A 27,735-nucleotide genomic window follows, 5' to 3' on the forward strand; every position below is an offset into this window, starting at 1 on the left:
GTACTTTGACATGACAGAAGCTGTTGGCAAACCATACGTTATCTTTATTATAGAACTTCAGTCAGAAATGATGAAAATAGAGATTGGTGAGCCACAGCAGGAACAAAGGCCATAGCAAAAGACTGAGCTAGAGAAGTTGAGGAATTGGCCCTTGTTTTGAAACACACTGTTAAGAGCGGACCCACAAAGCAGAGGGCATTTCTGCTGACTCTGGACTAATCCTCGATTCTGACACTAGTGTTTCTGGTTTTTTGCTTTCATGTTCTGTTTTTCCTAGTAATTTGTGCCTTATCTTCAGTAGCCCTTGTGTAACTGAACTCCTGTAAGTTAGTAGATTTAAGGCTCTATTTAGAGACTGTGAATTGCTGAATTTAGAGACCATGCCATGTGTTGTCAACTCAGTGCCTAGAACAGGATATGTTATCTTCTGAATTGCAGTGGAAACCTCTAGCTGTGTTGGTAAGAGTTTGTTTTCTGTGAGAAAGTCTCTAAAGAATCAATTGGTTCATTTACAGAATAAGACTTTTTTATTATTATTATTTGTACTTCAACTTCACCTAGAGATATCTAGAGTGACTATGTTAGTTCCACACACCTTATTGGTAACATCTAAGAACACTTTCACCAAACTGTTTCCATTATAAAACAGATTTCTGCTTCTTGTAACACTGGTCAGCTGTAGCTGGTCTTTTGTGGGCTGAATGCCAGTGCTGTTAAGGATAAGATGAAGTGCTGATTGTCATAGGGGAGAAAAATATGAGTATTGGCTAAAAAATTAATCTCATGACCCAGGAAGCAAGAAGAGCACTGGAGCAAGGATGGACTTGAGGAGAGGAAAGAGTTTAGGGCGTTGTCCTAATCAGATCTTATAAACTTGATTTTTATTCCTAATATGTATATTGACGTATATTTATCATATAGTTGAGTTCAGTAAAAGTCCACCAGCAAATGTCCATGTTTCCTTCCTTAATTAGTTCACACTTCATTTTCTCAAAAGCAGAGAGAAGTTACAGTATGGTGTGCCTGTGCTACAGAAGGATCACACTAAGTAGCAAAGTGGATTGTTTTTCATCTAGACACAATTTCTGATACACAGGACCTAGTCCTGAAATCCTTTCTGCAGAAGGCTTTGAGCTGATATTTATCAGGAGACTTGTTTCAGAAGCTGTGACAACCTTGGTGCTGCTGAATTTGACTGCAGCCCTGCAAAGTACCACTCCTCTAGTCCTTCCCCTCTGCCGCAGCCCAGAGGAAAGGCATCTATGCTCAGGGGACACTAATCTGTAGCAGAACTTCCCCACAGTGCAAATGACAGTATAAATATGAAAAATACAGGCTAAACCATTACGCACATTAACATTGTACTACAAAAGGGAAAAAATATATCATATTAGGTATCATCGTGATATGATAAACATTACTGAATATAAGAGCTAGCTCACTCAGTTAAATATATACTTTTCCAGATATTGCTATCTTAACTTCTGATCTAACAGCTTACATCTAGTTTTTAACACGATTTACTCCTTCCATCCAGCTGATGGATATACTTATGCTTTGGTACTACCTGCTAATCATACACCCCAGAGACTTGGAACAGCTGGAACTTGCAACTAATCATTCCCCTATAGACACTGCTGTAGAATATTTTCACTTGATATCTCTGTTTAGCAAAAACATTTGCATTTTTATATTAGGCTTCACAGCATTTACTTCGCTATCTCTCACAAGCACTGAAAATGCCCGCTCTTTTTTGTACCATAGAACTGACATGGACAGATAAGAAGAATTGATTTATGCACTTATTCTTTTTAATTACCTTTCTTGATTCTACATGACATGCAAATGTCTTCAGGAAAAATAATTGATTTTCATAGTACTTTAGAGCAACAGTTTACCAAATGAGACTATCTAGATGTGTTAAGAAATAGTAGACAAATATTCAACTGTCCCAGAAATATGAACATTCATTTCATGCACCATCAATGTTCTTCATATATCCAAGATTGTAGTAATTCCCCACTTCAGTTACTTATAAGATTAAAGAATGCATCTGTTTGGCTTTGTAGACTATGGGCAGTTATATTTCTTGGCTTACCAAGATGGCCTGAGCAAAGACTGCAAAAGAATCGGAAATTCAAGGCTGCAGGGAGTCTCTTTCACTTTGCTTTCATTGTTAAAGAGATCATTTTTCCAAACTATTAAATAATTTATATTCTTTAGTGCATTTATTTAACAGAGCCTGCCCTATAGTTAGCTACAACAGTTAAAACTTCATGGCATTTTGACAACTGAAAGTTTCAACAATTTCTATGCAATCTTTTCCCTAGAAGTGTCTAAAATTTGGAAGTACAGTTTTATGAAGTTTAGTCTTTGGCTTCCTGAAGCGGTCCTGTAACTGACATACTGTTCGAGGCTGTACTGAGATTTGGGTAACAGTCACTGGCCTGCCCTGCTGAGGAGGAGATCAAAGGAAGCAGAAGGAGGAGAAGGAGCAGGACTTGCTTCTGTGCCACCCACAAACTGATCTCAGATCTATACTCATTATTTCGCTCAGGAACAAATCCTCATTGAAAATAACATCCCCTGCCATGGTCTAATGGAACCATAATTTTTCCATGTCAACAACCTTAACACATAGGAAATGGAAAAAGACAAGATTAACTAAAATGAAGCTAAATTATGGTATCAATTAGGGTTTATTGGTTTAGATGTATCACTGTTTTATTCAGGCTAGCCTTAAAATCAGAGTTCTCAACTTTGTTAACTGTCACGCTTACATTATTTAGTTCTCTAAGATTGTACATGACATTTAAATGCATATAGAAAGAAAGAAAATAAGCAAGCATAAGGCCTAGCAAAAACATAATTTAAGAAGACTAATGTGAATGTAAGGTTTTATGGAAATGTACATTAACTCGGCGGTCTTACATGAGCCATAATACTTTTTATTCCTTCTGCAGCAAGGACTATTTTTGACCCCAATCTGCAAATTAAAATGGTGACGTAGAAACATAAAACTTTTAATGTTCATGGGAGACAAACAGAATAGAAATATTAGGTTGGATGTTGCTTTTGGCCTTGATGGACGCAGGGTCATTCCTGTGAAATTCTGCACCCAACACATGCATATTTGCTGGGGAGGTCACTGTGTCATCAGTAACAAGACTCCCATTAAACTCGGAGTTAGTCCAAGACCTCTGATTTCTGAAGCTGCAGTGTAGGGAGACTTCTACTCTCTCAAGTCTCACTGAGTCACAGTGCAACCCTGCTAGAAGCTTTTCATTATCCATACACAGCTCAAGCATCAGTTATAGAATGTTTTTTCTTAGTAAATGACTGTTTTAAAATGACCAAAGCCACATGCTTCCCAAAAACTTATACAAGCAGACTTCTTTCAAGTAAAAAAAAAGACTTCTTTGTACCAAGCCTAGATGTGAAAAAACTCATAGGATCCCCAAAATTATAAGATTAAGTATTAATGAAAGGGTAATCTCGTGACATTTTAGAACATTTACGAAGAAATCATCATTTTGCAGATATTTTGTTTGACCTTGTAAGAAAAAAATATTAAATGTCAGTTGAAACTCTATTGGAATTATAAGATTCAAAAAGCTGCAAGTTTAAAGAAGAACAGTCAGATCAATAATTAGGGGCCCTTACAGATCACAAGAGGTCCCAGTGTTTTTATTTAAACTTTACATTGGCATAAATAATTCAAGTGAAAATAAAGTGCAAGCTCTTTTAGGGAGTCTTGCAGATCAGCATTTTGATAACCATCAGAACAAATGATCTTAAAAAAAAAAAAAAAAAGAAATTCTATCATTGCATTGCCAGAACCTACTGGAAAAGGCATTTTATGCCATCCTAATATAAGTCAAAAATGTGTAAATGTCGCTGGTCACTTTCAAAGAAAAAAAAGATTACTGAACGTTTCTGGACAAAATATGGCACACTGCCACTTCTCTTTCCTGTGGGTTACAGCTTGCTTTGATTCAGATGCATGAAGTAAAACAATATTTTTATCTTGAGCTTTTGCTGACTTCAGCTCCTAAGGGAGCCCGACGTGCAGCTGTACGTTGTACAAAACAGACACCATTCTGGTGAGTGAGGACTTGGAGTCACTATATTTGGTTACTGTGCTGTGGGGAAATTATGGTGGTTTAAACTGTCTTTCTAGAAACTAGGAGACTCTGACTTGGCTCTAATAGTTTAGAGCATATTGTTTATATTTGTTATAAGTTTAGAGCCACTGTATTGCTTTCCTACTTTTGTACCAATGAAATTAAGACAAGAAGAGAGCTCAGTATTCCAAAACTGCCATCACATTGCAGAGTTACTGCTGAGAGCAGAAATGAATGAGGTCAGACACTCCATTAAATTCTTAAAGACAACTGTCAAAGCAATCATAGTTGCTGTAAAATTTCACAACCCTCTTCACAAACAGTACCTTCATAATTGCAAATTTAAAAAAAAAAAAAAAAGGGATAAAGTGTTCCAGTAGGATGTTAGCATATAAGAAACAATCCACATCCTGAGAACAGACAACACCTGCCCATCATAGAGATGGGAAACAAGGTGGTCATAAACTCCAGGCCTTCAAGGTCTCAAAGGATAACGTTTTAAAAAATCGGAAAAACATCACTGCATTAATGTGAGATGAATGTTTCTCACATAGGGCACAAGGAGCAAGGGCACTAGCAGAGTCAGGTAAATACTAATTTAAAAGCTGTATTGTGAGAGCATCATACCCACGTTACGCAGACAGGGACAGGAGGAGAGGCGGCCAACTGCCCTGCCATGCAGCCCTTTTCCTCCTCCCACCATTGGACTCTAAGTTGCTAACTTGGAAGAAGAATGAAATCACTACTGAGTGTCACCAGGGAAAGCTTAAGGTGCAAGGAACACAATTTGAACTTGCCTTCCTTGCTATGGAGATACAGTCACTGCTCAAGCTCTTTGCCCTTGAGGACTGCATTCTCCTCAGCTCTCAGGCTGGTTTTGTATACAGAACTGCTACCAGCCTGTCTCAGCAGTTACTCAGCCTTCCTAGGACACGCTTTTTTATCCCACATGTCTTCAGGCTTTGGCATTTAAACCATATTTTACTTTGCACCCAGGAACTGCCTGCTCAGAATTTTTTTCTCCTATAATCTCTCCTGGGGCTAATTATCTTTTTCACTTCTGTTAGTAGGAAGCTAAACACGAGTCTTACGGTCTTATAGGCACGTTGAAGTGCAGTCCCAAACCGGTTATTTCCTCTAACTCCCTCCTGGGCTGTCTGAATTGGAACTTTGCGCATCTAAATAGACTTGGTCCTATGAGAGAAGACAGGAGAGAGGATGGAAGAAGCAGAGCAGCACAGACCTGGGACATGAAGTCCCTGTAAGCTTAGTTTCTGGACAGCATTTACATGGATATAGCAACCAGCACAGCACAGAACACAGTGAGTTCTGCACAGTTCCACCACAAATCCATGCACATACGTAGAAGTTGAGCCTATGCTGGGGTGTATGGCACCAAATCCAACCTGCTAGTGACCCTGGATGAGCTAGTCCAAAGCTGATGGCAATCAGGTGTTATATATACAGCAACAGAGTGGCCTGAATGAAGTGGTTTGTGCCACCTGAATTTTCTCATCACCATTTCAGCATTTTGATACTGTCTTTATATGGTCATACTCCACCTACTGACAGAGATTCTTCAGACTGGTGGTGTTCTCTTCAAGCACCCCCAATGAAGCATCTCCAAGAACTAATATCCTCACAGTGAATTTTCTAGACTGTAGCAGTGGTGCAGAGCCTGCTAGGATGGAGCTGAAGAGTTCATTTATGACGAGGTGGTCATCTAGGCCCACTACCTACTCAAAGCAGAGTTAATCTCAAAGCAAACAGCAAAAGGATACGAAAAAGTAAACCAGTTCTTCAGTGCCTTTCACTGGTCTGAAACTATTTTTGTGTAAAAATTGCCTACAATTAAAACTGTAAAATGCACAGAACAGGAAAGCACTAAGAGACTACAGTGACAAGGCAGTGTAATAAATCAATGTCAATGGAATTGACAAGTGTATTTGGAAACTGGATTCAGTGCTGCTGCAGGTGTTACATAATCATTTCATTGAGGTCTGAAAATAAAATGTAGATGAAGGAAACAGGATATGACTTTAACAGATAGTCCTGCATATATTGTTATTTCTTCTCCCGGGGCGTTAGTGAGTTACATGCTATCCACAGCACATGAAACAGAAATGATGATTTATTTGGCTGCTTGGAACAGGCACGCTTTTAGGATGGCAGTCAGTGTCGCTGTTGGAAGTACCAGTGTATATATAGCACACCATCCTACCAATGGCTAGGTAGCAAATGCCTGTACACAGAAAAAACTGCTCCAACGTAGCTTTTTCATAAAGCCTTTACACTTAATCCAGTGCAAAATTAGACCTTACATTTCTGAGGGCTTGAAAACAAAGGTCCTAAGCAAGAGCCCAGCCTTCGGTACAGTAGTGAGCCTGCTTGAGAGGACTAGAAACCAGCCATATGCCTTCCAGTACTCCTACCCCAGCTGCCAAATGAACGTGTCTTTGAGCACAGACACTGCCATGCACCTGTGGACTCAGGTATCACTTCTGTGAACACCAAAGTGTGTGTGCAACAGTGTAGTTTCCTCATGCTTTGTAATAAGCACCTATTGCCTGTATGCAAAATGACTGCATGTAAAATCCCAGTGAAAAGTAAGAGAGATTTTTGTCCATGTGATAAACTGTAATGTGTTCGGGACATTATGCAACTACCACGCTGTATTGCTATAGGGTATTTTTAATACTCCATCATTTCAACATTTTAATAACTATTTCTTAAAACTCAGCCAGCCACTAAACACAGATGACTGTGGCACATGCTGATTGTTGACATTCTCAGGCAGAGAAATATATTTTCTTTAAATTGTAGAAGTGTTGGAAAATATGTTTTTAAGTTCATATAAAGATGCATTAAGCCATTAACCCATTCTAAAGGGCTAAAGCTTTCTTACTGAGGTTGGGGGTTTTTTTGGTTCATAATGGGAGGTCTGGCTGGATCTTTCCATCTGCTGTGCTGGCTGTTGCTGCAGATGGTCATAATCTGTACATATGGTATGTGCATATATAAGCTGAAATCAAAGTTGTCTTGGCTTAAAAGCAGGCACACAAGATGAGCTTGGATGCCTAACACAAGAATATTGGTAAAGGACATAATTCAGAGCATTTTACTTTTCTAGGGGAATTTTACATTGAGTTAGGGAAAGAAATATTTACAGCTTACTGAAAAAAAAATCTCAACTCAGAGAATGTAAAGTCTGGAACTGCAATTTGTTTGGAATACAGTTTTGGCATTAGCTCAACCCTGAATCTGTGCCAGACTTTGGTTTAAACTGAAAAATACTCTCCAAAACTTCCAGTGAGAGAGATATCTGCAACAGCCAGGAACAAGATGGTCATCCTGGCTTTAGAGTCCTTGCTTTTAAGTCAAAGAGAAAGGTAGAGGAGAAAATGGCCTTCCAGTCACGTAAAAAAAGAAAAAAGAAAAAAAAAAAAAAGACATCTTCAGAAATGAAATGGTTTTCAGACCTGAAGTTGCTGCTTAAGCCAGTCTCACTGCCACTAAATGGTTGCTGAAACTGATGGTGACTAGAGAAGGGGTAAAAGACCTCATAGTTAAAAATAGTATCTAACAGTGAATCACACATAAACATAACAAATATTAAGCTGTTCTCTGCTACCTGCTGTAGTACCTGAAAACTTCTGCTTGCAAACTGGCTTGTGAACTTCTTGTTAGGAAAAAATACTACAGTATTTCTCTGACATGGAGAAAACTCTAGAAGAAACTCACAATTTGTACAGATACCAGTACTTGCACTTCCAAAGATTTAGTAGCAAGTGGCTGAAAAGAGGAATTCATTGGAAAAGCAAGACATGAATAATTTCTGACACATGATCAAATGCATTTTCAATATTTCCTGTATCTTTTCCTATAACCTCTGTATTACAATGTATTGGCAACATTTGCCCATTCATCAGATGAAATAATTGTCAGAGCAGATGAAGCCATGAATCCTCCTTCTGTCCCTTTCTTGTACTTCTTTTTAGAGCTCTGCTGTTCTCTTTGCTAACTTTTCTTGCACTGGGAAAACACTGCACAGATTCAGCTACAAGGGTAGAAAAGGAACATAAATTGACTTAAAAAGAGTTGCTACTATTCTAGCGTGACTCTGTAAGCTACTGTTTTCTTTCTTATTTCAGGTTTGCTTTGTGAATTTAGATGCAAACAGAGATGATTGCAGCAATGAGCAAGTGCAACAGGTAACAATTTCTGTCCTAATAACATGTACAGTGAATGTAGATACATCAGGACTTTCCAAAACAAACTCAGATCAAAACTCTATGGACAATTCAGAGACAGAATTTAGCTCTTACAGAAAGGAATGCACCATGAAATGAACGCATTTCAACGCCTGTCCCTATTTTGTAGCTTTTCTTATTCCCATCCCTGAAATGCCTACTTTATTACTGCAACCTGTGAATTAACAGCATTTATCCTGTCAGTGGACTTCTTGCTCAGCCATGGTTTTGTCAGAGACTTGGATGTGTCATACATGCAGTTATTTAATTTGACAAAATAATACATCAAAATCATTTCTGAAGTCACTCTTTGCTATTGTCAAAAAGCCTTTGAGACTTTAGTCATTTGACCCATCTCACTCAGTCAAACTCCAGGTGGTTTGAATGTGTGGTCTTGAGAAGAAGATTAGATAAAACAGAACTAAAGGTGTGTTTGACCTGTTTAACTGAAAGTTTAGAGGGGTAGGAAAAAAGGGGATTTAAATACATATATAAAGAAGAAAAAAAGTTTGGTTACTTTACAGAAACTAAGACAAGCTATGTCATGATATTCTATTTAAAATATGTATGCTCATTCCAAAACATTCTCAAATCTGAGGAAGTCACATTTTAAAGGTATGACCCGATAATGAATTTTGAGCTTACATCTTCCTTTACCAGTTCATTTCCATCATCCTGGCTTGGTGCCTATGCCTGACACGTAGCTGCTGGCAGCAGTATGTGGTAAGTGCTCAAAGGCAGAGTCTCCTGGCTATTCAGGGAGTTCCTCAGTAAAGCATTTAGGTTAGTTTGCTGGAACCATTTTAGCTCATGGGAGGACAACTGATGTAGGGATCTAGTTGCCTCCTGCAAGTCGTAAATTAGCAAGAACTGTTTCTCTATGCCATTTTCTACATCCTGGATCTGTGAAAATTCAGATGACAAAAATAAATACAGTTTCTTGCAGAAAAATGATTTTTCTGTTGAATCAGCAGGTTAACTGTGCAGAACAGATTGAGAGGTTTAACTTCACTGATCCCACAAAAGCACCGGTTGTTTTCTAATAAACAATCATTTTGCTAGTTAATCCTTAAACTAGTTTAAGGCAGCCACTGTTTACAATAGCTGGAGACGAGTTTATTCCTTCACAAGCACAAATCACCTCTGAAAGCAGCAGCAGCGTAATTTTTACCTCTCAGCCCTACAGCAGCCGTGCACACACCACTGGCACGCTTCACGTGGCCACCAGCAGCTTCGTTCCCAGCAGAGCCAGCAGCCCCCCGAGCGCTGCCTCCCAGGGCACCCACCCCTGCCACCCGCCGTGACTCGTACCAGCACGACCACACCTTTTGGGCTCATTTTAAAAATGCACTTTCTGGTGCAGAGTCAACACATTCATTAGGTGCGACTAGGATTGATATTTTAATTTTCAATGTAGGTAATAAAATACTCAATGCTAGCACAGGCACTGTATATTCTTCTTATAGTACTGCATTTAATGTAAATTGGCTCTGAGTGAGGTGGGGTTTTAATACCCACTAAAGCAGTGAAAGCATTTCACATAAGAATTTTAAAGATGTTAGCATAGCTGTCATTCATATGAAATATATAATTATTTACTAATAGATACTGTTGGGATTTTGCATTATCCTCTGGACCTTGAAATGGGTTACACTGTTGGAGGGGTTTTATTATTTTTTAAAAGCATAATCATCTTTCCATTATTTTTTATTCTGAACAAAAAGCAAATTCAAAATGTCATAATTTTGTATCTAAAAAATCTTATAGAATGTGGCAATTTAAGCAGTAGAAGATAGAGATATGTAGAGAAATGTGTGTGATAACAGAAAGGTTATAATTTAAAAAAAAGAAAAGATGAGAACTTTTTTGAGCTATCCTGAAATGTCAAACTGAATTGAAGTGCTGAATTTAGTTATGTCAAATATAAATACTTAGCCCCATCTGAAGATCAGTCTACTGAAAAGTAAATTGTTCCCCAAAACCGAATTAGATTTGCTAAGCCAGAAAGTTTTATTATATCTAATTTAATTCACTCTGAGGAAAAATACCAGTACTGCAAGATTATCATTCTAAAGATGAAAAGGAAAAAGTAGAGTGTCATTGAATTGCATAGTAACTAAAGCATGGGGCTGGGTACCTGAGATCTGCATTCCCTTAATGGCTTTGCCATTTGATGAGTTGTGTTCCTGTATAAAATGGAAGTGGTATTTACTTCCTCTGGAACGGGTTGTCCTTGATTCCCTGTTCATAACGCACACTGAGATCCTTGGCAAGAAAGGACTGCAAGCACTCTTAGAGCAGGTATTGTCCTCCTCGTCTGGCCTTTGTACGCTAATGAGCACAGATATTTACTGGCACACCACTGGGACTGTAGCAGTATTGCAGTACAAATCTCCTGTGTTACAAAGCACGATTGATGTTATTGTTATTGCCATCTTTGGCTCTAGCAAATACATGACAGACAGAAAGTGATTGCATCATTACAAAGGAAAGGTCATGAAAGTGTCCAGTGGAGCAGCAAAGAAGTGTATATTACATCTGTGTATTAAATACTTTTGTTATTCCAGATTTAGAAATGCATTAATTTGATCAGCAATTTTCAGCTAACTTTCCCTTTGGGTTCTTGCTTATCATATGCCTGAAAGATTTGCCCTATTCTCATTACCATACTTATTGTCTAAACCAGAAAAGATTCAGCAACAGACACAGTGTTCTCAGTCTCTTAGGAACTCTCTTGTAATAGGAAAGCCAAGCATTTAGATGTGCAAAGGCAATCAACTCTTTAGCACATGCCAGTGTAAGGGATGACAAATTGTCCTACTGGAGTGCTGTGCAGAAGTTTACACCGTCACCGTGGTCATGGCCTGGGGGCTCAAAAGAAAGAATGTGCATTTTAATGCTGCCAGTTCCACTTTTGATGAACTCGAAATAGTAGGTTTAAGCTTTCTAAAGGAATGCCTAAGTTGTATTCCATTTTGTTATTTATGAATATAACTGCACAACTCAGACTTCATTACCTGAGAGCAAAATCTGTCTTTCAAACTACAGAAATTGATCAGCGTCTCTCCAAATCTCCCCAAACTCATCAGTTCCATGAATGTACAACCACCCAAGGAAAATGAAATAGTCCTGCTGACTGGATTAACATCAGGAAACCTTCAAGCTGATTATGAAGTTCCCCAGGTAGGAATCATAACATCTTCTTTAGGACCACATCGCAGCTGTGAAGGCATTTGGAAACTGGAAAAAGGAAGGTGAAAGCAGGGACTCTATACCAGTTTAAGAACTGAGCAGGAGTTTGCAAACATAAAAAAAATAGACTTTTCTTAGAGAGGTTAAGTGAAAGAGGGGGGAGGACAAAGAGGAGAGATCCCTCTATTCCCCGTAGATCCTGCAGATATCTGGGTTGCAGATGATAATGCTGTAAGCCACATTACACGTTGATACTTCAGGGAAGGCAGGCAGTGGTGGCAGAGATGATTCACAATCCCAGATTTCAAGAGTAGAGTAGCAGGAGTCAGAAGGACAGCACAGAGGGGGAAAAGGAATGATATAACATTTTCTGTACACACAGCTACAACAGGGCACAGCTCCTACAGACTCCCTTTCAAGTGAAGTCTTTCTTACTACTGAAGTCTACCTCCTACTTTTGTTCCCAGTCCATCTGGTCCCACACATCGACCTCAGAAAAGCTGACAATAGGGCTTGAAAATCCTAGAGGCTACCCTAGGCCTGAATATGACAATTGAAAATACCAGGACACATTAACCATATCAGAGCTGATACTTCATTTAGCTTCTGTCAATGTAAAAAGTAATTAACGCATAAATAAAAACTTAACATTTAAAGGAGCTAAAGGCAAAGTTCTCACACAAACTCTTTCACTCCTGTTACTGCCAATGAAATCTTCCAGAATCAGAAACTGCAGGCCAAAAATTCCTCCTACTGGCACCACGTTGAGAAAGGAAGCAAATGATAACATTTGCTTAAAGGCATTTCAACACACAAGTTCCAGGAACTTCACTCCTTATTATAATAAAAAGGTGTTTTGGGGGGGCACTAGAACAGCTGTATTGCAGAGATTATTGAATTTTATGTTATACCTATGAGGTGCTCGTTAAAGAGAGAAATTACCTGATTATAGAGCTTCCTTGCCACTTGTGGCTAGTGGCTGAATTGAGAAAGATTTAAAAAGAAAAGCGCACAAGCCTGGGGTGGGGGTAGAGGTGCTCCAAGCCAGGCATCCCTGGGGGGAAGCCTCTGTGGTACACACAGCGATGACACTGCTTCCCAAATAAAGAGTCAGCCCAGTGCTAAAAGAACGTGGCCATTGGGACTAGCAGCCTTCACAAGAGTGTAGGTAACAGAGAAATAAAAACTAACCTAAATTTCTGTAAAATGAGTAGAGCTTTTGCATTGAGATAGTGAGATTTATTGGATAGATAAGCAAATGCTATGCTGGCCCTTATATTTGCTAGGCTTTCCGGAGAACTTCATTTGTAAGTAGACTTGCATCATCCTCATACCCTTTCACAAGCACAGCCCTGCAAACTGTGGACTGGAGAAACAGCATGGAAATGTTTGCTCTAAGACTGCATCTGTTATTAATAACAGTTCTCACAACACAGAATATGCTTAGGTCTGATTCAGTAACAATTCCTGAGGGGCTATTTAAAAAAAAAAAAAAAATCTTTCTTTTGTATTTTACTTTTAACAGGCTAACATATCTGTTTTTTTGTTCAGACACATTTTTCAGTTGTAAAGGAATAGTAGACTAATAAAACAGGCAGTTCCAACAAAATAATCATCCCACTGTTATTACTGGGTTTCTACTTTGCTTTCACACCCATTCCTAGGATGAGGTTGCGTTATGCTAGGTACTCTGCAAATGCACAGGGAGCCCAGGGTGTCTTTTACATAGCTTAAAATCTCCAGCCTTGATCCAGAGTTGGTTACACTTAGGCTGGCTCCTTCCTGGGGGTCTTGAGTTAAAGTTCATGATCACAAGCTGCAGAAATTTGGCTTTGCTTCAGAGTATATCTGTACCACAAACACAGTTCCATGCAGAGATATCAACTTAGCTTTGAGGGAGTATAAACATCCAACAGTTTTAATATCAATAAAGTGAGCATAACAAGAGTTCTTTTTTCTCAGTTTCTGCCCAACTTCCTGCTTAACTATACAGCCTCTCTGGCTAAGACATCTTTTATGTAGAGGTTCACCACATTGCATGTTTGCAATTGGAGGTTATGCTGGTCTGAAATAACAGGGCTTTGGGCAAATAAGGAGTGAGAGGGAGAAGAACAAAGAAAATAAAACTATTTTAAAATAGTTTGCAAGAACATCTAAAGGTGACCTGCTCTTCATCTCACCAGCCAGCATGTACAGGGCTGCCTTCAAAACAAGCATTGCAGCAGAAATTATCCTGAAAAAGGAATTCATACCCACAAACAATTCCTGCCAGAGACAGGTAATACCGGGTGGTGTGAGGGCTGTAATAACAGTGTGTCAGGTGGCTAACTCTGACATAGCTTAAAGCCAGTAACACTGTCATTAAAACAAGAATTTGATTGGAAAAAAAAAAAAAAACTTGGTTATTTCAACAAAATAAAGACACCCCTGTGATACAGCTGGGTTCTCTACTAAAATGCTTCTTTAACAGATGTTGATCCAAGCGGTCTTATTTTGGCATATATGTGACTGCACACTGTTACAAATTTCTAAATGACAAACTGTATTGCATCTTGACAACAGAACATTCCTGAGATTTTGACAGAGGGATGCTTAAAACAAGCTTGTTTGTTTGTTTGTTTTTAATTAAATAACTCTCTGAGATTCTTTCCCCCTCTAGTGTCCTTGGCTAGCAGATGTCTGCTTGGTTCAGTGTGCAAGGGGGGACAGGAAGAACAGCGCAAGCTGCATCATCTTTGAAATAAACAAGTTTCTGATTGGGCTTGAGCTTGTTCAGGAGAGACAGCTGCAGATAGAAGCTCATGTCTCAAAGCCTGAGGATGACACAAACTGCTCAGTGTCCTCAATAGAAGAAGATTTCCTCACAGCATCTGAGCACCTCGAGGAGGAAAACGAGGCTGATGAGTATAAAACTGGTAAAAGCAATGAGACTGAGCATAATTCTGCTATTGCATAATTCTGTATTGCAGAACAGCCATAGCAGTGCTTACAGAAATTGCACTCAGTGTTAATTTATGCAGATATTTATTTGTAATTTAGAAAATGGATGGCTATTCATACTTTAAATTTTTGTTCAAAGACAAGGATACGTGGTTGTATAGCAGTTTTACAGAGCAGTAATGCATTAGACAGTTATACAGCCATTTTCTTTTTAAAGTTCCAGAGTACTCTGCAAAGATTAATACCTTACTTTTCTTTTAGTAGGCCATGAAAAAATAAGTGTTTCAGAATCATCTTCAGATATCAAAAAAAATAAAGGAAAAGGATTTGAAAATCTCCACTACAGGAAAGCCAGGTTGCCATTAATTCTGGAAGGAAATTCCATTAATAAAGAAAATACAGCTACTAGAGTCTCTGAAGCTGTGAATGCTGTGGCTGAAGATGGCATCTCACAACCTGAAGATAAGCCACACCAGGAAATCCCGTGGCAGAAGGAATTAGTGGAAACAGCTACATCATCTGTCAGTACTAGTAATTTGACTAGTGGGGTCGAACACTCCTGCTCAGTGAATGTATTAGAAGATGTATCTTTAACCAAAATGGCTAAAGAGGAGCTGGGGCCTCTTCACAACCCAATAGCAAAACACATCAGTAAGGCAGACATAGAGGAATGTGCAGGTGGTAGGAAAAGTGATCCCCCCTGGCAAAATGAGCAAGCATCTACAGGTCAGTATGCCACAAATTTAGCAGAATCTGTTCTGCAAGATGCATTCATCAGACTGTCACAGTCTCAAACCACTTTTAATGAGGAGGCTGCGGTCAGCATCTCTGTAGGGAGCTCCTGCAAGTCAGAAGATGTGTCTGCTGCCCGATCATGGAATGAACTTCCAAAGATCGTCATAGTGCAAAGTCCAGACAGCTGTGAGAATGTGTCTGACTGGCCAGGGTCTGCCTTCCCAAACATGTGCCACTGGACTGAATCAGAAAGTTCTGCTGAAGTTTCAGATTACTTCGAGGAAGAACATTCAAATGGGCAAAGCCAGAGCGCACTGGAGATGGCCCTGGCATGTGCAGCGACTGTCATTGGAACCATCTCAAGTCCCCAGGCTGCAGAAAAGTTCAGACAGGACCAAGAAACCACAGACTCCAAAAATGGAGCAGTAGATAATGAAGAGACACAGACAGCATCTTCACAGCTACTTGAGGATTGTTCTGCTACAGAATATTCATTTCCATCTGCGCTGTGTGGCATGACTCAGGTAGCAAGTGCTGTAGCAGTCTGTGGACTGGGGGAAGCAAAGGAAGAGAAGTACCCTGCAACTTCGAGTGGTCTGCTGTCTGCAGCTCAGACATCTGCAGCCATTACTCTTCATTGCAGCATAGCTATAGGAAGCAGCATGGAGAAGCTGAATGATAGCATTGCAGAGGCACTTCTCAAAGAGGCATCAACAATTTTGACAAAACCCAATACATACAAAAACGTAGGGCATTTTATGGAATCCATAAATGGAAGAATTATTGAAACAGCAGCAAGGCCACAGATTCCACACTCTGATGGAGTAATCAGGGATGAACTTGCACAAAACTTATCTAATATTATTCTACGTCATTCTATCGAAGAGGTAAGGAAGAAGAGACAGCTACAGCCCCGTTCAGAAAACAGCTCGAATACACAAGACATTTTCATGGAGACTGCAAATGAGTTGCTTTTTAATGTGATATATTTCACTTGCAAGAAGATGAATGACATAAGACAAGTTGAAGAGTGTTCTCTGTTTTCTGACAGCCCAAAAGCCAAGAAAGTAACAAGAGTAGAAGGATGGCCAACACAGGCAACCGCACATGAAACATCACAAAGACCCCTTGGTCATTCTGCTGTTAAGCCATTTGGTACATGCTACAGTGCTAGCAAAGAACTTGGAAATGGTACAGGCACTAGGAAAACTAACATGAGAGATGTAAATAGCAAGGAAAGTGCCACGCTGAATTCAGAACTAAGTAGAGCCACTGGGCATAATGGGCTTGTTGCAAAAACATCTCCCAAGAAAAGATACCTGAAAAGAACCACACGAGACTGTTACAAATCCCCAAATCAGGGTAACAATCAGAAGAAGAAAGACTATAGATCGTTTTCAGACAGAGAAAACACCTTTGCAAACAATGAATGCAGGCATGGCGTTCAAGAACAACAGTCTTCCAATGCTGCTGTGAATGCAGATAACCAGGTGAATCATAAGTGTGATGCTGTGCTAAACGATGAAGTCCAAGTTAGCGTATCTTTGTTAGGAAGCCATGTCTTGCTTCCTTCTCAGCCTGTGCTCCAGGTGAAACATTCAAGGGACAAATATTGTATAACAGATTTTGCAGAAGAATTGGCAGAAACAGTGGTCTCTATGGCAACCGAAATAGCTGCCATTTGTCTTGAAAACTCAAATGGAAAGCAACCCTGGTTCTGTGCATGGAAGAGAGGCAATGAATATCTGGTGACCCAGAGTTTGTCATGCAGAACCATGAAGAGGAAAAAGGAAACCCATGCTAATAGCTCAGTTGTTCGGAAGCACAGGGCACCTAGACTCAGCGAGATCAAAAGAAAGACAGATGAGCATCCTGAGCTAAAGGAAAAGTTGATGAATCGGGTAATTGATGAATCTATAAACCTTGAGGATGCACCAGATTCTGTCAACATCTTTGCAAATGAAGTGGCTGCAAAAATCATGAACCTCACTGAACTCTCCATGGTTGACAGCATCTGGCAAGGTCCAAACCATCCCAGGAACAGGCTGCACTGTGACAGATGGAGCCGAGCCAAGGCCTCAAGCTGTGAGAGCATCCCAGAGGAGGATGCAGATTCCAAAGCCTCTGTCAATACCTTAGGCCTAATGAACACCTTTGGTCAATCGGTGAGCCAGACAAGTTCTGTCTCAAAGCAGTCTAGCTGTGAAAGCATTACAGATGAATTTTCAAGATTTATGGTGAACCAGATGGAAAATGAAGGAAGAGGCTTTGATTTATTACTGGATTACTATGCAGGAAAAAATGCAAACAACATCTTAACTTCTGCTTTGCAACAAGTAGCCAAGAAAAAATGGTCACCTTAACATAAGACCAAGTTGCCCATCCAAACAGTCCAGCACAGAAAGCATAACAGAAGAATTTTATAGGTATATGCTAAGAGAAATAGAAAAGGAAAACAAAGATAACCTATCTTCCCCTCGAAATTCAAAGGACTGGTGTGGCAGTTTGCTACCGCCCTCTTTACGATCACCTTTTTGCTTCAGACAAGCCTCAATGCCTGACACCAGATCATCCAGCTCTAGACTAACAGTTAACATCCCAGTCAAGGCAAATTCATTAGATGGATTCGCCCAGCATCACCGGGATTCCTTAAGCGTACAGCCAGTCAGTACTGTGGCTTCTTCAGGCCTTTGCAAGTCTGATTCCTGCCTGTACCAAAGATGCAAGACTGACCAGATCACTGATATGTTGATTCACGAGACATGGGCGAGTTCTATTGAATCTCTAATGCGCAAGAACAAAATCATAGCAGATGAGGCAGAGGTTGCAGAGGCAGATCACTTTCACAGTGATTCCCCACCACATGTGGAACAATATGCAAACAGACTGGCTGCAAATATTGTTGAAAGTGGTAAAAGTTTAATAGTTGTCCAGCAGGATTCCTTTGATTCTACGAGCCAAGATCATATGCTGGAAAGCAAATATCCCCAAAGCGCAACTCAGATTCAAACAAAACCCAAAAGAGATAGAATAAATTTGGATGAGCAGAAAGAGAAGATGAAGAACCCTGGATGCCTCCCTGCAGGTCAGCACAGGGAAGTGCCTTTAATTCAGATAGAAACTGATCAACGAGATGAGGCAGATAAAGACTCTGAGTGCTTAACTTCGCATGACTCTTCTGGAAAGGAGCATCAAAGCAATGAAAAACCTCCAGAAGCTTATGCTGGGAAGCACACGGTTTCCAGTTCCTTACTGAATAGGTAGGTGATAAACAGAAAATCAGCTTATTGCTTCGGTGTTTAATTTCCCAGTAAACATTACTTTGATGAAGGGAGAAGACGAAGAGGAAACCACTTTTGGAGAAATAAACAGGATAGATTATCACTACAGGTTTCTAACTGCATAAAACCACCAAATTATACATCACAGTACTGGTCTGTGGAGCAAACTTCTGTTAAATGTTACAGCATTATGGTTCTAAGTTTCAAATCCAATACCACACAGACGAGTAAATTTTCCCTTTAACACTAGGTCTTCCATAGTCAAGAAAGGAGAGATGGACAAAGTTTGAATTTTCATTTAGCACTGGCTGAGATCTCAATGGAAAAATAAAAATCAGAATTAGTGTAAAACAGAAGATAGAATTTGAGCTGTAGTTCTCTCCTGTGCTTCCTTATGTACCTGATGTTTTGTGTACCTGGAAACAAGACCAGGCTTCCAAAAGCTTGAGGTTCAGCTTTGTGTCTACAGTCTGGAAGAACAAGTAGTAAAAATTTTTTAGGGGAAGGGGAGAATAAATTAAAAGCACTCCTCAACTACTTGAGTTCAACCTCTAGGTAGAATTCAGATAGAGAAGAGAATAAAATTTCATTTGGTGGAGTTTATACCACAGCCTAACACCCTCTCCTTGCAGCTGTACTCCTTTTGTTGAGGAATCTAAACTTTGGTTAAGGCAAAGTGTAAGCCCTGCTGTGCGAGAGTGTAGTGCAAGCACAGAGGATTGCTGTGGATGTTAGGAGGTTAAGAGCAAAGCTGTCTCTCAAGGTATTGCCTATTTTTAACTATACTTCTTAATCATATCTGTTACTTTAATGGTGTCTAAGCTGCCAATCACTTGGAGGATTGCAGCACTCCATTATCTCAGAGTGCTAGAAAGAGTGCAGATGCTAGTGTTCAAAACCATTTTGTAGCTCATTTTATGCTAGGCAGTGCTGTGTTTTTGGCTTTTGACAAAGCTCTGCTAGAAGTGAGAAAGCATGCACTTCCCTGTGTATGGTAGCAATTAGGTGGATAATTACTATAGTCTCTCTATTTTGTGCTGACTCTCCCCCACTAACCTTCCTCCTCCTTGGAACGCAACCTGCTTTTAATAAGATACATTTAGAAATCTGCCTATTTGGAATCTTGACTGTTTGGAAATAAAGTTATTTTCTGCACAGCTTATGAGCCCTTTAATAACAGCTTTTCCTCTGTGTTTGATGCAGAGTTCTCGAAGTGGCTATTGAAAGTTTAAAGTCATAGGATTGGTAGAGCAGAATTAGTACCCAGAGGCTACTCCTACATTAGCATTTTTCTTTGGCAATGCCTTGCAGTTCTGAACCAACTCATCCCCATTTCTATGCATCAGCTCTGTGTGCAGCATGCAAAGCAGATTCCCTTGGGAGGAATGTCAATGAGAAGCTGTGCTGCAAGTGGGGACCAGGTATGCTCATCCACCGCCTAGCAAGGGGAAGCTTCTGGTGATTCTTCACATGGATTTGAACCACTTGTGGCAGGGCCATCTGGACCAAGCCTAGGCTGAAGTAAAAACCCTGAAACATGTAACACATAAACAAGTGTCAGCACTGCTTGCTTTGAGCCACTGAACTACTCCTATTGCGTGCAATTACTTGGCAGAATAGGTACAGGCACACAGGACTCCAGGCAAAATACCAAGCAGACATACAATCATTATCAAAAAGCATCACTGGTCTGTCACATAAGTGCATAATGAATCAAACAAACCCAAAGTGCTCCCATAAGATGGCTACCCCCCAAAAATCTCTTATATTTTGGACTTTATATTGGATGTTACCTGGCTCGTATTAAAACAGCCTCTGGATAGCACCACTACCCTGCTACCCAGCTGCTGGGGATGATGAGTTTTGTACCCAAGAGGTCAGAGATGACAGTTTGGGATATTTGACAGATGTTGACTGCCTTGTAGTTCAAAGGCCCTCAGGCAAATATGTCGCCTTTCTCTCTGTATAGAGGGCTGCCTCTCTCTCTAACATCCATCATTAGCACAGCAACTTCTCAATTGTCCCCAGAGTGAGAGCACAGCACACGGAGATATCCAGAGTGATTTTATCTCAGTATATTCTTAATCGAGTTAATTACTTGGGGACAATAGAATTTTGGGGTTGATCTCTTGCTCTAACCAAATTCAGGATGCCTCAGCCATACCTACAGATAAAAGCCTGGAGAAATTCTCACTTTCAGAGGGGTCCTCCAGAGAGTTGCAAGTGCATGACTTTTTTTTTTTTTTTTTTTAAATCACAGAGTTGCAAATGCAGACCATCCAGTAAATATTAACAAAACTACAGCTTTGCTTTAACTGTTACTCTGTTGCGGCAGCAATTAATTCTTTCTGATCACCCAAAAAGAGGTGGCATTTTTTATTATGTACTTTTCTGCCTGCATAACAAAAGTCTGTTGGTAAATCTCACAATGCCCAGTTTGCCTGTGAAAAGTTACCTTAACTGTAGCTTTTATTCTTCATTTGTATATATACAACATATATACACGCACGCACGCATGTGTGGCACACGTCAAGTATGAAGAATTATAAAGCATTTTTCCTAACCCTGTATTCTCCAAAATCAATCCAGTTTCTACCTACTGCATACTTACCAAGAGACAGAATTATTTTATCCATCCCCAACCAAAGCAACAAAGCTCTTACGAAACACAGCAGGCTAAAAGCCATTAGTGATTCACAACCCACAATACTTTCCTACTTTTACTTCTAGACCTTTCTTCAATCTACGCTGTTCACAGGGTAGAAGAGCTGGAGGCTTGCTTGTATGATAGGGTGATCCATGCAAGGGTATGTGAATGTGGATATCTGTAGGAGTCAGTTCTGCTAAGAAAAAAAGTGTGAAATGTCATAGACTTGCTACAGAATGCACAGCTATATTTGTAGGAAAAGCTCTAAGTATATCACCTTAGAAGAATTTTCTTCCAGCAACGTGCAGTTAAGGAAGTGGGTATGGTTTAAGTGTGTTTATGTAAATAGTCAGTGGAGCACGTTGTGGTCTCATGTGATGGAAGGTTTTCTTTTTTTTACTTGCTATAAATGATATATCTGAATGTTGCAGGTCTTTTCTGTGTTGCTTTAAAATAGGTGGCTTTGTTTGAAATGCATTCAGTAAAAGTTTTCTGAAAATTTCTGCTGCATTTAAATAACGCAAAGTGCATTTCAAGCAATTCAGAAAAATGTACACAAAACAGAAATGAGAGACCTTTAGAAAGGAGCATTGTCAGTGAAGATGCTGCACAATGTGTTGGTATTTTTCATGTCAGGTTGAGTTTGGTTTACAACAAAAAATACCATAGTAGGATGCACTCATTTTCCAATCTGGGATCCTGCACAGCTCAGATAGGAACTAGATGTATCTGATTTCATCTTCTTATTTCACTTCTAGATATGATAATATTGTCTTCTTCTGTTCTTATACTCTATTATAACAATTTTGACCTTCTTATATATATACCGTGCATTTCTACTTCTTAATATATTTTGTGAAGTTTAACACTACCGTCATACACCAGAAACTGGAGAAATCTGAACATACAGATAAAAAACCATCTGTACAGAACTCAAAATGCTCCATCTCTTCATTGTTAAGAATTACTGCTGGCATTAGAAGAGCAGGCAAGGATAATTTCTGATCCAGATTTTATTCTCGATTACCTCCCCTAGCTAGAAAACGTTCACATACGCATGTAACATACCTAACTATAATCAATGGCCCAATAAAAATAAAAAATCACATTCAGCAGGCAGAAAACCTTGTCAAGAAACTTTTTCACCCACCATCAGGACAGGAATTTAGGGCCTATATATAGTTCCAACTATACTGTCATTCTGCACTAATATTTATCCCGTATTTCAACCACTCATTGACCAAAGTACATTAAGCAATAGACCTATGCAGCAAGCAGTTCTTTTTGTACAAGTTAAGCCTTTTCTATGCATATTTCCACGTAAGGCTTATTTTGCTTTGTATTTGTTTATAGCACCCACAGGAAGACCATTTTTAAAGAGCATCCCAGACCATACGTTGTACTAGTCTTCTCATATGAATTTGTAAGTTTGTCCAGTCTCTTGCATCTATACAGTTTGTGCAGCTCAGTTAACTTTAATGAGTAGCATTGCCTGAAGATTTGCAGTAGTTTGCCTATATTACAATTATCAATATGCCTTCCTTATCATCCTACCAGCAAGAATGCTCAGAGCAGACTGGATGCTGAAGTCCCAGGAGAGACAAAAACAGCTGAAGAATTTCCAAACCATCTCAGCAGCAGTGAGGAAAGCACTGGTAGCTGGTCCCAGCTGGCCAATGATGAGGACAATCCAGATGACACAAGTAGCTACTTACAACTCAGTGAACAATCCCTCAGGTACCGGTATTGTCTGTTCTCAGTATACATAATGGTTTGGTCAACTAAGCATATGATTTGATAACCATATGTTGGAAATGAGGGGCAATAACTCAAGATTGAGAACACTGTAAAGAAAGCCTAGTGACAGTTCATCTCATTTTAAAAATAAAAAATAAAAATAAAAAGAGCCACATCCTCATTTTCTGCCAGATCTTTGTTTTGGTGAGCAGTTACATTCAGACCATGAAAGCACTTCCTTGCCCCATGCAAGTGCCCCAGTCCTACAGTGAAAGGGCCGTCAGACAAGCTAATTGCTACGATCTTTGCTTTGCTTTATTTGCTACTGTTTCCAAAACAATGACATCTTCTTAGCCAAAACTGATGAGACTGCTATTCCCACCAGGTATCTGTATAATGAGAGCACAGATAGCACCCTGATCTGCTTAGACTAGCACAGGGAAGCAGATCAACAAAGTATGGCTGAGTTTGCCCCTTGTATGCATAAATTCCAGTGTTCCCACTGCACTGTGCCACATTGTCTTCCTACTCTAGCCAGGACATGTTTAAAGGTGTTACCTAGCCCTTAGAGTATGTATAAACAAATGTTAGTTTCAGCCCTTTCACAACTTCAAATTGAGCAAGGTTTTTTCTTACCTTTTTTCAAGTTTTTTTTTCCTTTTTTTTTCCCCTTAAATCTGATCTTAAATCAGATTTTAAAAAATATTGTCAAGTAATTACTTCTTTCTCTTGGGTATTAAGACAGGAAGGGAAGACTATGGTAACAAAGCAGGTAAAAGAGTGTCAGAGAGCACTGTTGACTCATTGAAAAAAAAATGGGTGAACCATTTATCTCGTTGTAGTATCAACCCTTAAAGTCTGGTATAAGAGAGCTAATGCATTGTGCCATTTGGCTCTTCATTGACACTGAAATTGTCTCTGAAGTCTGAATGCATGGCATACTGACCTTGATTCAGAAAAAAAACTGATGGAGAAAGGAACTGTCTAGACAGTACCTCAGACATAAGGAATAATACTATTAGCTGCTTTTCTAGTATAAATTAATTGGTTCAAGTTTACTTAACACACAGAACTCATTCATGCTAACTGACTAGCAACCAGCAAATTCACAACCTGTTCATCAGACTATTACAGCTGTGTAAACACTCACTGTCAAACATGTAGCAATGTTATAAAGTAAACAGGTACTATTTTTTCCAAGTATTCTTCGGTTTTATACTTCATCCTTTTGAAGCAGCCAAAGAATACTTTAAGGTATTAATGGTCCCAATTGGCTTTTAATTAAAAGTCTCAGTCTTTCAGAGTAGCCAGAAGCATCAGGGACCATCACTCTACCTGGGGCACCCTCAGATCCCTGACAGTACATAGGGTAGGACGTAATATGCTGAAACTGCTGCTGGTTACAGGCATGGAGTCAGCCAACAGGTAAGTAGTACAATAGGCAACCTCAGTGTGTGTGTATATATACACACATATACACATATCTATATACACATACACACAAACAAACCTTGGTTTAACTCAACACATTCTGAATCTGTATCTGAGTATCTGAACCTCTGCAGGTTTTTCCAGGACATCTCTATGCTTGGTAGTCTTTCTTTTCAAGGACACATGCAGACTGTTTTTCTGTTTGAGACCAAATGTTCATTGCATAAGCCATTCACAAGAAGACAGTCTATGATTTTTTTTCCGTCCACAGCATCACTTGATACATGATCTGCCCAGAACTATTTTAATAAAAAAACTCATTATTTTGAGCAGATTAGTGTGCTGCATTCTGGGAAACACTTACTGAGCACAGTTGATTTTGTGGAACTCTGCATAACAGGGGACTGCCTCCTCACTTTACTTGTACAGAAAAAAATAACGTATGGAGATGTTTTCAGTGCAGCTTGGCACTAATATTTAAACTTTTGCTTTGTCAGCAATGGCAACAGCAGTACAACTAGCAGTCTTGGCATTATGGACCTGGAAATTTATCAGGAGAACATGCCATCTTCTCCTATGATTAAGTAAGTAGTCACTGAAGTGAGATTTGATGTTTAGTCTAATTTTAACTGCAAATCATTTACACCATCTAAAATGCGCCAAGCCCTGCTTTGCACCTGCTGCTTAGCCTGCCCTTAGTTTCAGAAAAGCTCACAAGTAGGTGTCTGTACAGTGTGACAGCATTAGATGGTGAAAAGTTACAGGAAAGCCCACCCAGGTAGACCTCTCGAGAATATGGATCCAACTGTTCTGCCTAGAAGACAGCCTTCTGAGCATCCATTTCACATTGCGTCAACTTTCTTCTCTGAGAAATTTCAAATATTACCAAAACTTTAATGTAAGAGCAAGTACGATCAAGCAAATAAAGATCAATTAAAGTAAATATATATATATATATATGGCATTATTATAGTAATTTGGCTTAAGTTATGTCTTAAGTATTGTTTCAGGGTGTGTTTCTATTGAGCATACAATATAATTGTCAAGAGATGCGTAAGAATTTGCCTAAAGATGCTGGTACCCTGAAACATGGTATGTAACCAGTCAGCTGGTGAATGCCACGATGAAGACAGGGCACAGCCACTGCAGAAGAGTACATACGGACTGTACATCACATATTGAACATGGAAACTTTGTGAAGTCAGTTATATCAGAAGACCTTTACAGCTCATTACCAGGCTATTCTACAACAAACCATCCTGCCTTTGAGAAGCTCTTTTTTGTCAGAAACCCAGGCATTCGTATTTCTGTAGAGTTGCATGCATTCTCTCTGGATCAGGACACTAACCTTGTTAAAACATTTCCATCTTAACAGTAGGCAGCGATACCTCCTACACACATTCCTTAAGGTCACCCCTCTCCCTTACATTTCCAAAGATTAAAGTGATAAACTTCCAACTCCTCATTAGCTTTCAGTGGCTATTCACAGGTGTTAGCCAACAGGCACGAGATCCTGGCAGGACAGATGTTGGGGAACACAGCACCACCACTCAGGGCAGTTCGTCCTTCCACAAATCAAAGTCAAGGCTCAGAATACATCTGCTGTTCAAACAGAACACTGGTAAAATAAAATCTGATGGAAGAGACATTATTAGGCACCTGTGATTCTGTCATGACAAACCATAGACTGCATACTGCCATTTTATTCTTTCACATCTTGCAGTAACCACTACACAAGTGTGTGTATACGCTTGGTCCTTTGAAGCCTTGGGGGAGATTCTGAACGCCTGTGAAAGAGGGTGGTAAGGGTAGCGTCCTCCCATGTGGGAAACAAAGTCTTGCTGTCCTTAGTTGAGGACAGAACAGGACAGTCCAGAAACACCTAAGTGCTATCTCTCCAGTACTGACGAAGTGACTGGCATAACTAACATCAGACATGAATTTACAGGTTCCTGCTACATGTACGGGAGCATGGACATTATGTTCAGAAATGGAAGCTGAAGCAGTGAAAACGTAGCCAGGGTTTGTAGTTTAACAGGAAAAATGGAACATAAGAAGTGAAGTCTTTTGAAATTTTTGCAATGTGTAAGCAGCGTTTGTTTATCCAAACAGCTAATATATTTGAGAACAGCAGTAGTTGAAGACATCGATAACTATGTTTGTGTTTAGCTATGAAAAATAGTTAAACTGTTAATAAATAATAGTTAATATAAATTAATAAAACTAGAAAGCAAGACTGAAAAAAATTCACCCAACAACTATAGCACTGCAAAATGCAGACATTGGAAATTCAGTATTTCCCCCTAGGTTACAAGACCTGCTGCATCTTACCATAACGTCATTCTCTTTGTCATTACATAAACCGCAGATACGCAGATGAAACGTAACACATAGTGCAACTGGTACAAGTACTTCATCATATCACAGGAATAACACTGCAATTCCCATGGCTTTTCCTGATTTACAGATTAAATTACTGTAATATATTCAGCCTTTTATTATTTTATCCTGTTTAACATTTTTCTTGCAGTTTTCTCGGTCTTATATTGGGGGAGAAGTTTGTCCATCATGATGTAGTGTTGTAGACTGTTCCTAAATATCACTAACGAGCTTTGTTGTTGTTTGTTTCTAAGTGAATTAGTAGAAGAAAAGGTTTTCCCTAAAGAACAGACAGAAAATATAGAGGGTAAGTTGAACCTTATCAATCACAGCATACAATTTGAAGTTAATACATACAATTCCACGATAACCGTTGGAATTATTTTTCCAGAAAGTACTTCAGGGCTCTCAGTGGGAACAGCCAATTGTCAGAAGGACCTCTTGGTGATAAATTTTGATCTGGAACCAGAATGCCCTGACGCAGAGCTTCGAGCCACCCTGCAGTGGATAGCTGCTTCTGAACTTGGAATCCCAACCATCTATTTTAAAAAATCTCAGGAAAACAGAATTGAAAAGGTAGTGTTCACAGAATTGGGCATAATATTAATTCACGTTAATCACAATAGCATCTATGATGTATTGAAGTTGTTGAGCCTAAAAGCAGATGCAAAGACATTTTCATTACAGCAAGATGACAATGCTACTGCTTATTTCACAAAGAGGAGAGGATTAAATACATCAGGATTTAAGGTTCATAGACTCCATAGACTCATTTGGGTTGGAGGGGACCTTAAAGACCATCAAGTTCCACCACCCTCACCCCTCAACAAGAAAAGGACCGACTGCTCGGTTGTACAGAAGAGACTAAGTGCAAGATAAAGATAACACTGAGCTCGGGCTCAGTGTCTCACATAACAAGACCTCAAGGCTTCTGCAGCTGGTTGAAAGTTTAGAGGACAGGCAGGATGAACCCATATGCTTAGGTACATCCTTACATTATTCCTAGCCAGAGGGAGAGT

General features: G+C 39.5%; 1 protein-coding gene across 1 annotated transcript in view; it reads left to right on the plus strand.

Annotated features, from left to right (window-relative positions):
- Positions 1 to 27,735, plus strand: part of SPHKAP (SPHK1 interactor, AKAP domain containing) — a 69,560-nt gene that overhangs the window by 39,731 nt on the left and 2,094 nt on the right. The window contains 9 exon segments of the mRNA XM_035545126.2: positions 8,276 to 8,335; positions 11,423 to 11,557; positions 14,226 to 14,481; positions 14,771 to 17,583; positions 17,585 to 18,501; positions 22,727 to 22,906; positions 24,835 to 24,921; positions 26,971 to 27,023; positions 27,108 to 27,292. Coding sequence (XP_035401019.1) covers positions 8,276 to 8,335; positions 11,423 to 11,557; positions 14,226 to 14,481; positions 14,771 to 17,583; positions 17,585 to 18,501; positions 22,727 to 22,906; positions 24,835 to 24,921; positions 26,971 to 27,023; positions 27,108 to 27,292 — 4,686 coding nt within the window.

Source organism: Cygnus atratus, chromosome 9, assembly GCF_013377495.2.
Source record: "Cygnus atratus isolate AKBS03 ecotype Queensland, Australia chromosome 9, CAtr_DNAZoo_HiC_assembly, whole genome shotgun sequence".
NCBI lineage: Eukaryota > Metazoa > Chordata > Aves > Anseriformes > Anatidae > Cygnus > Cygnus atratus.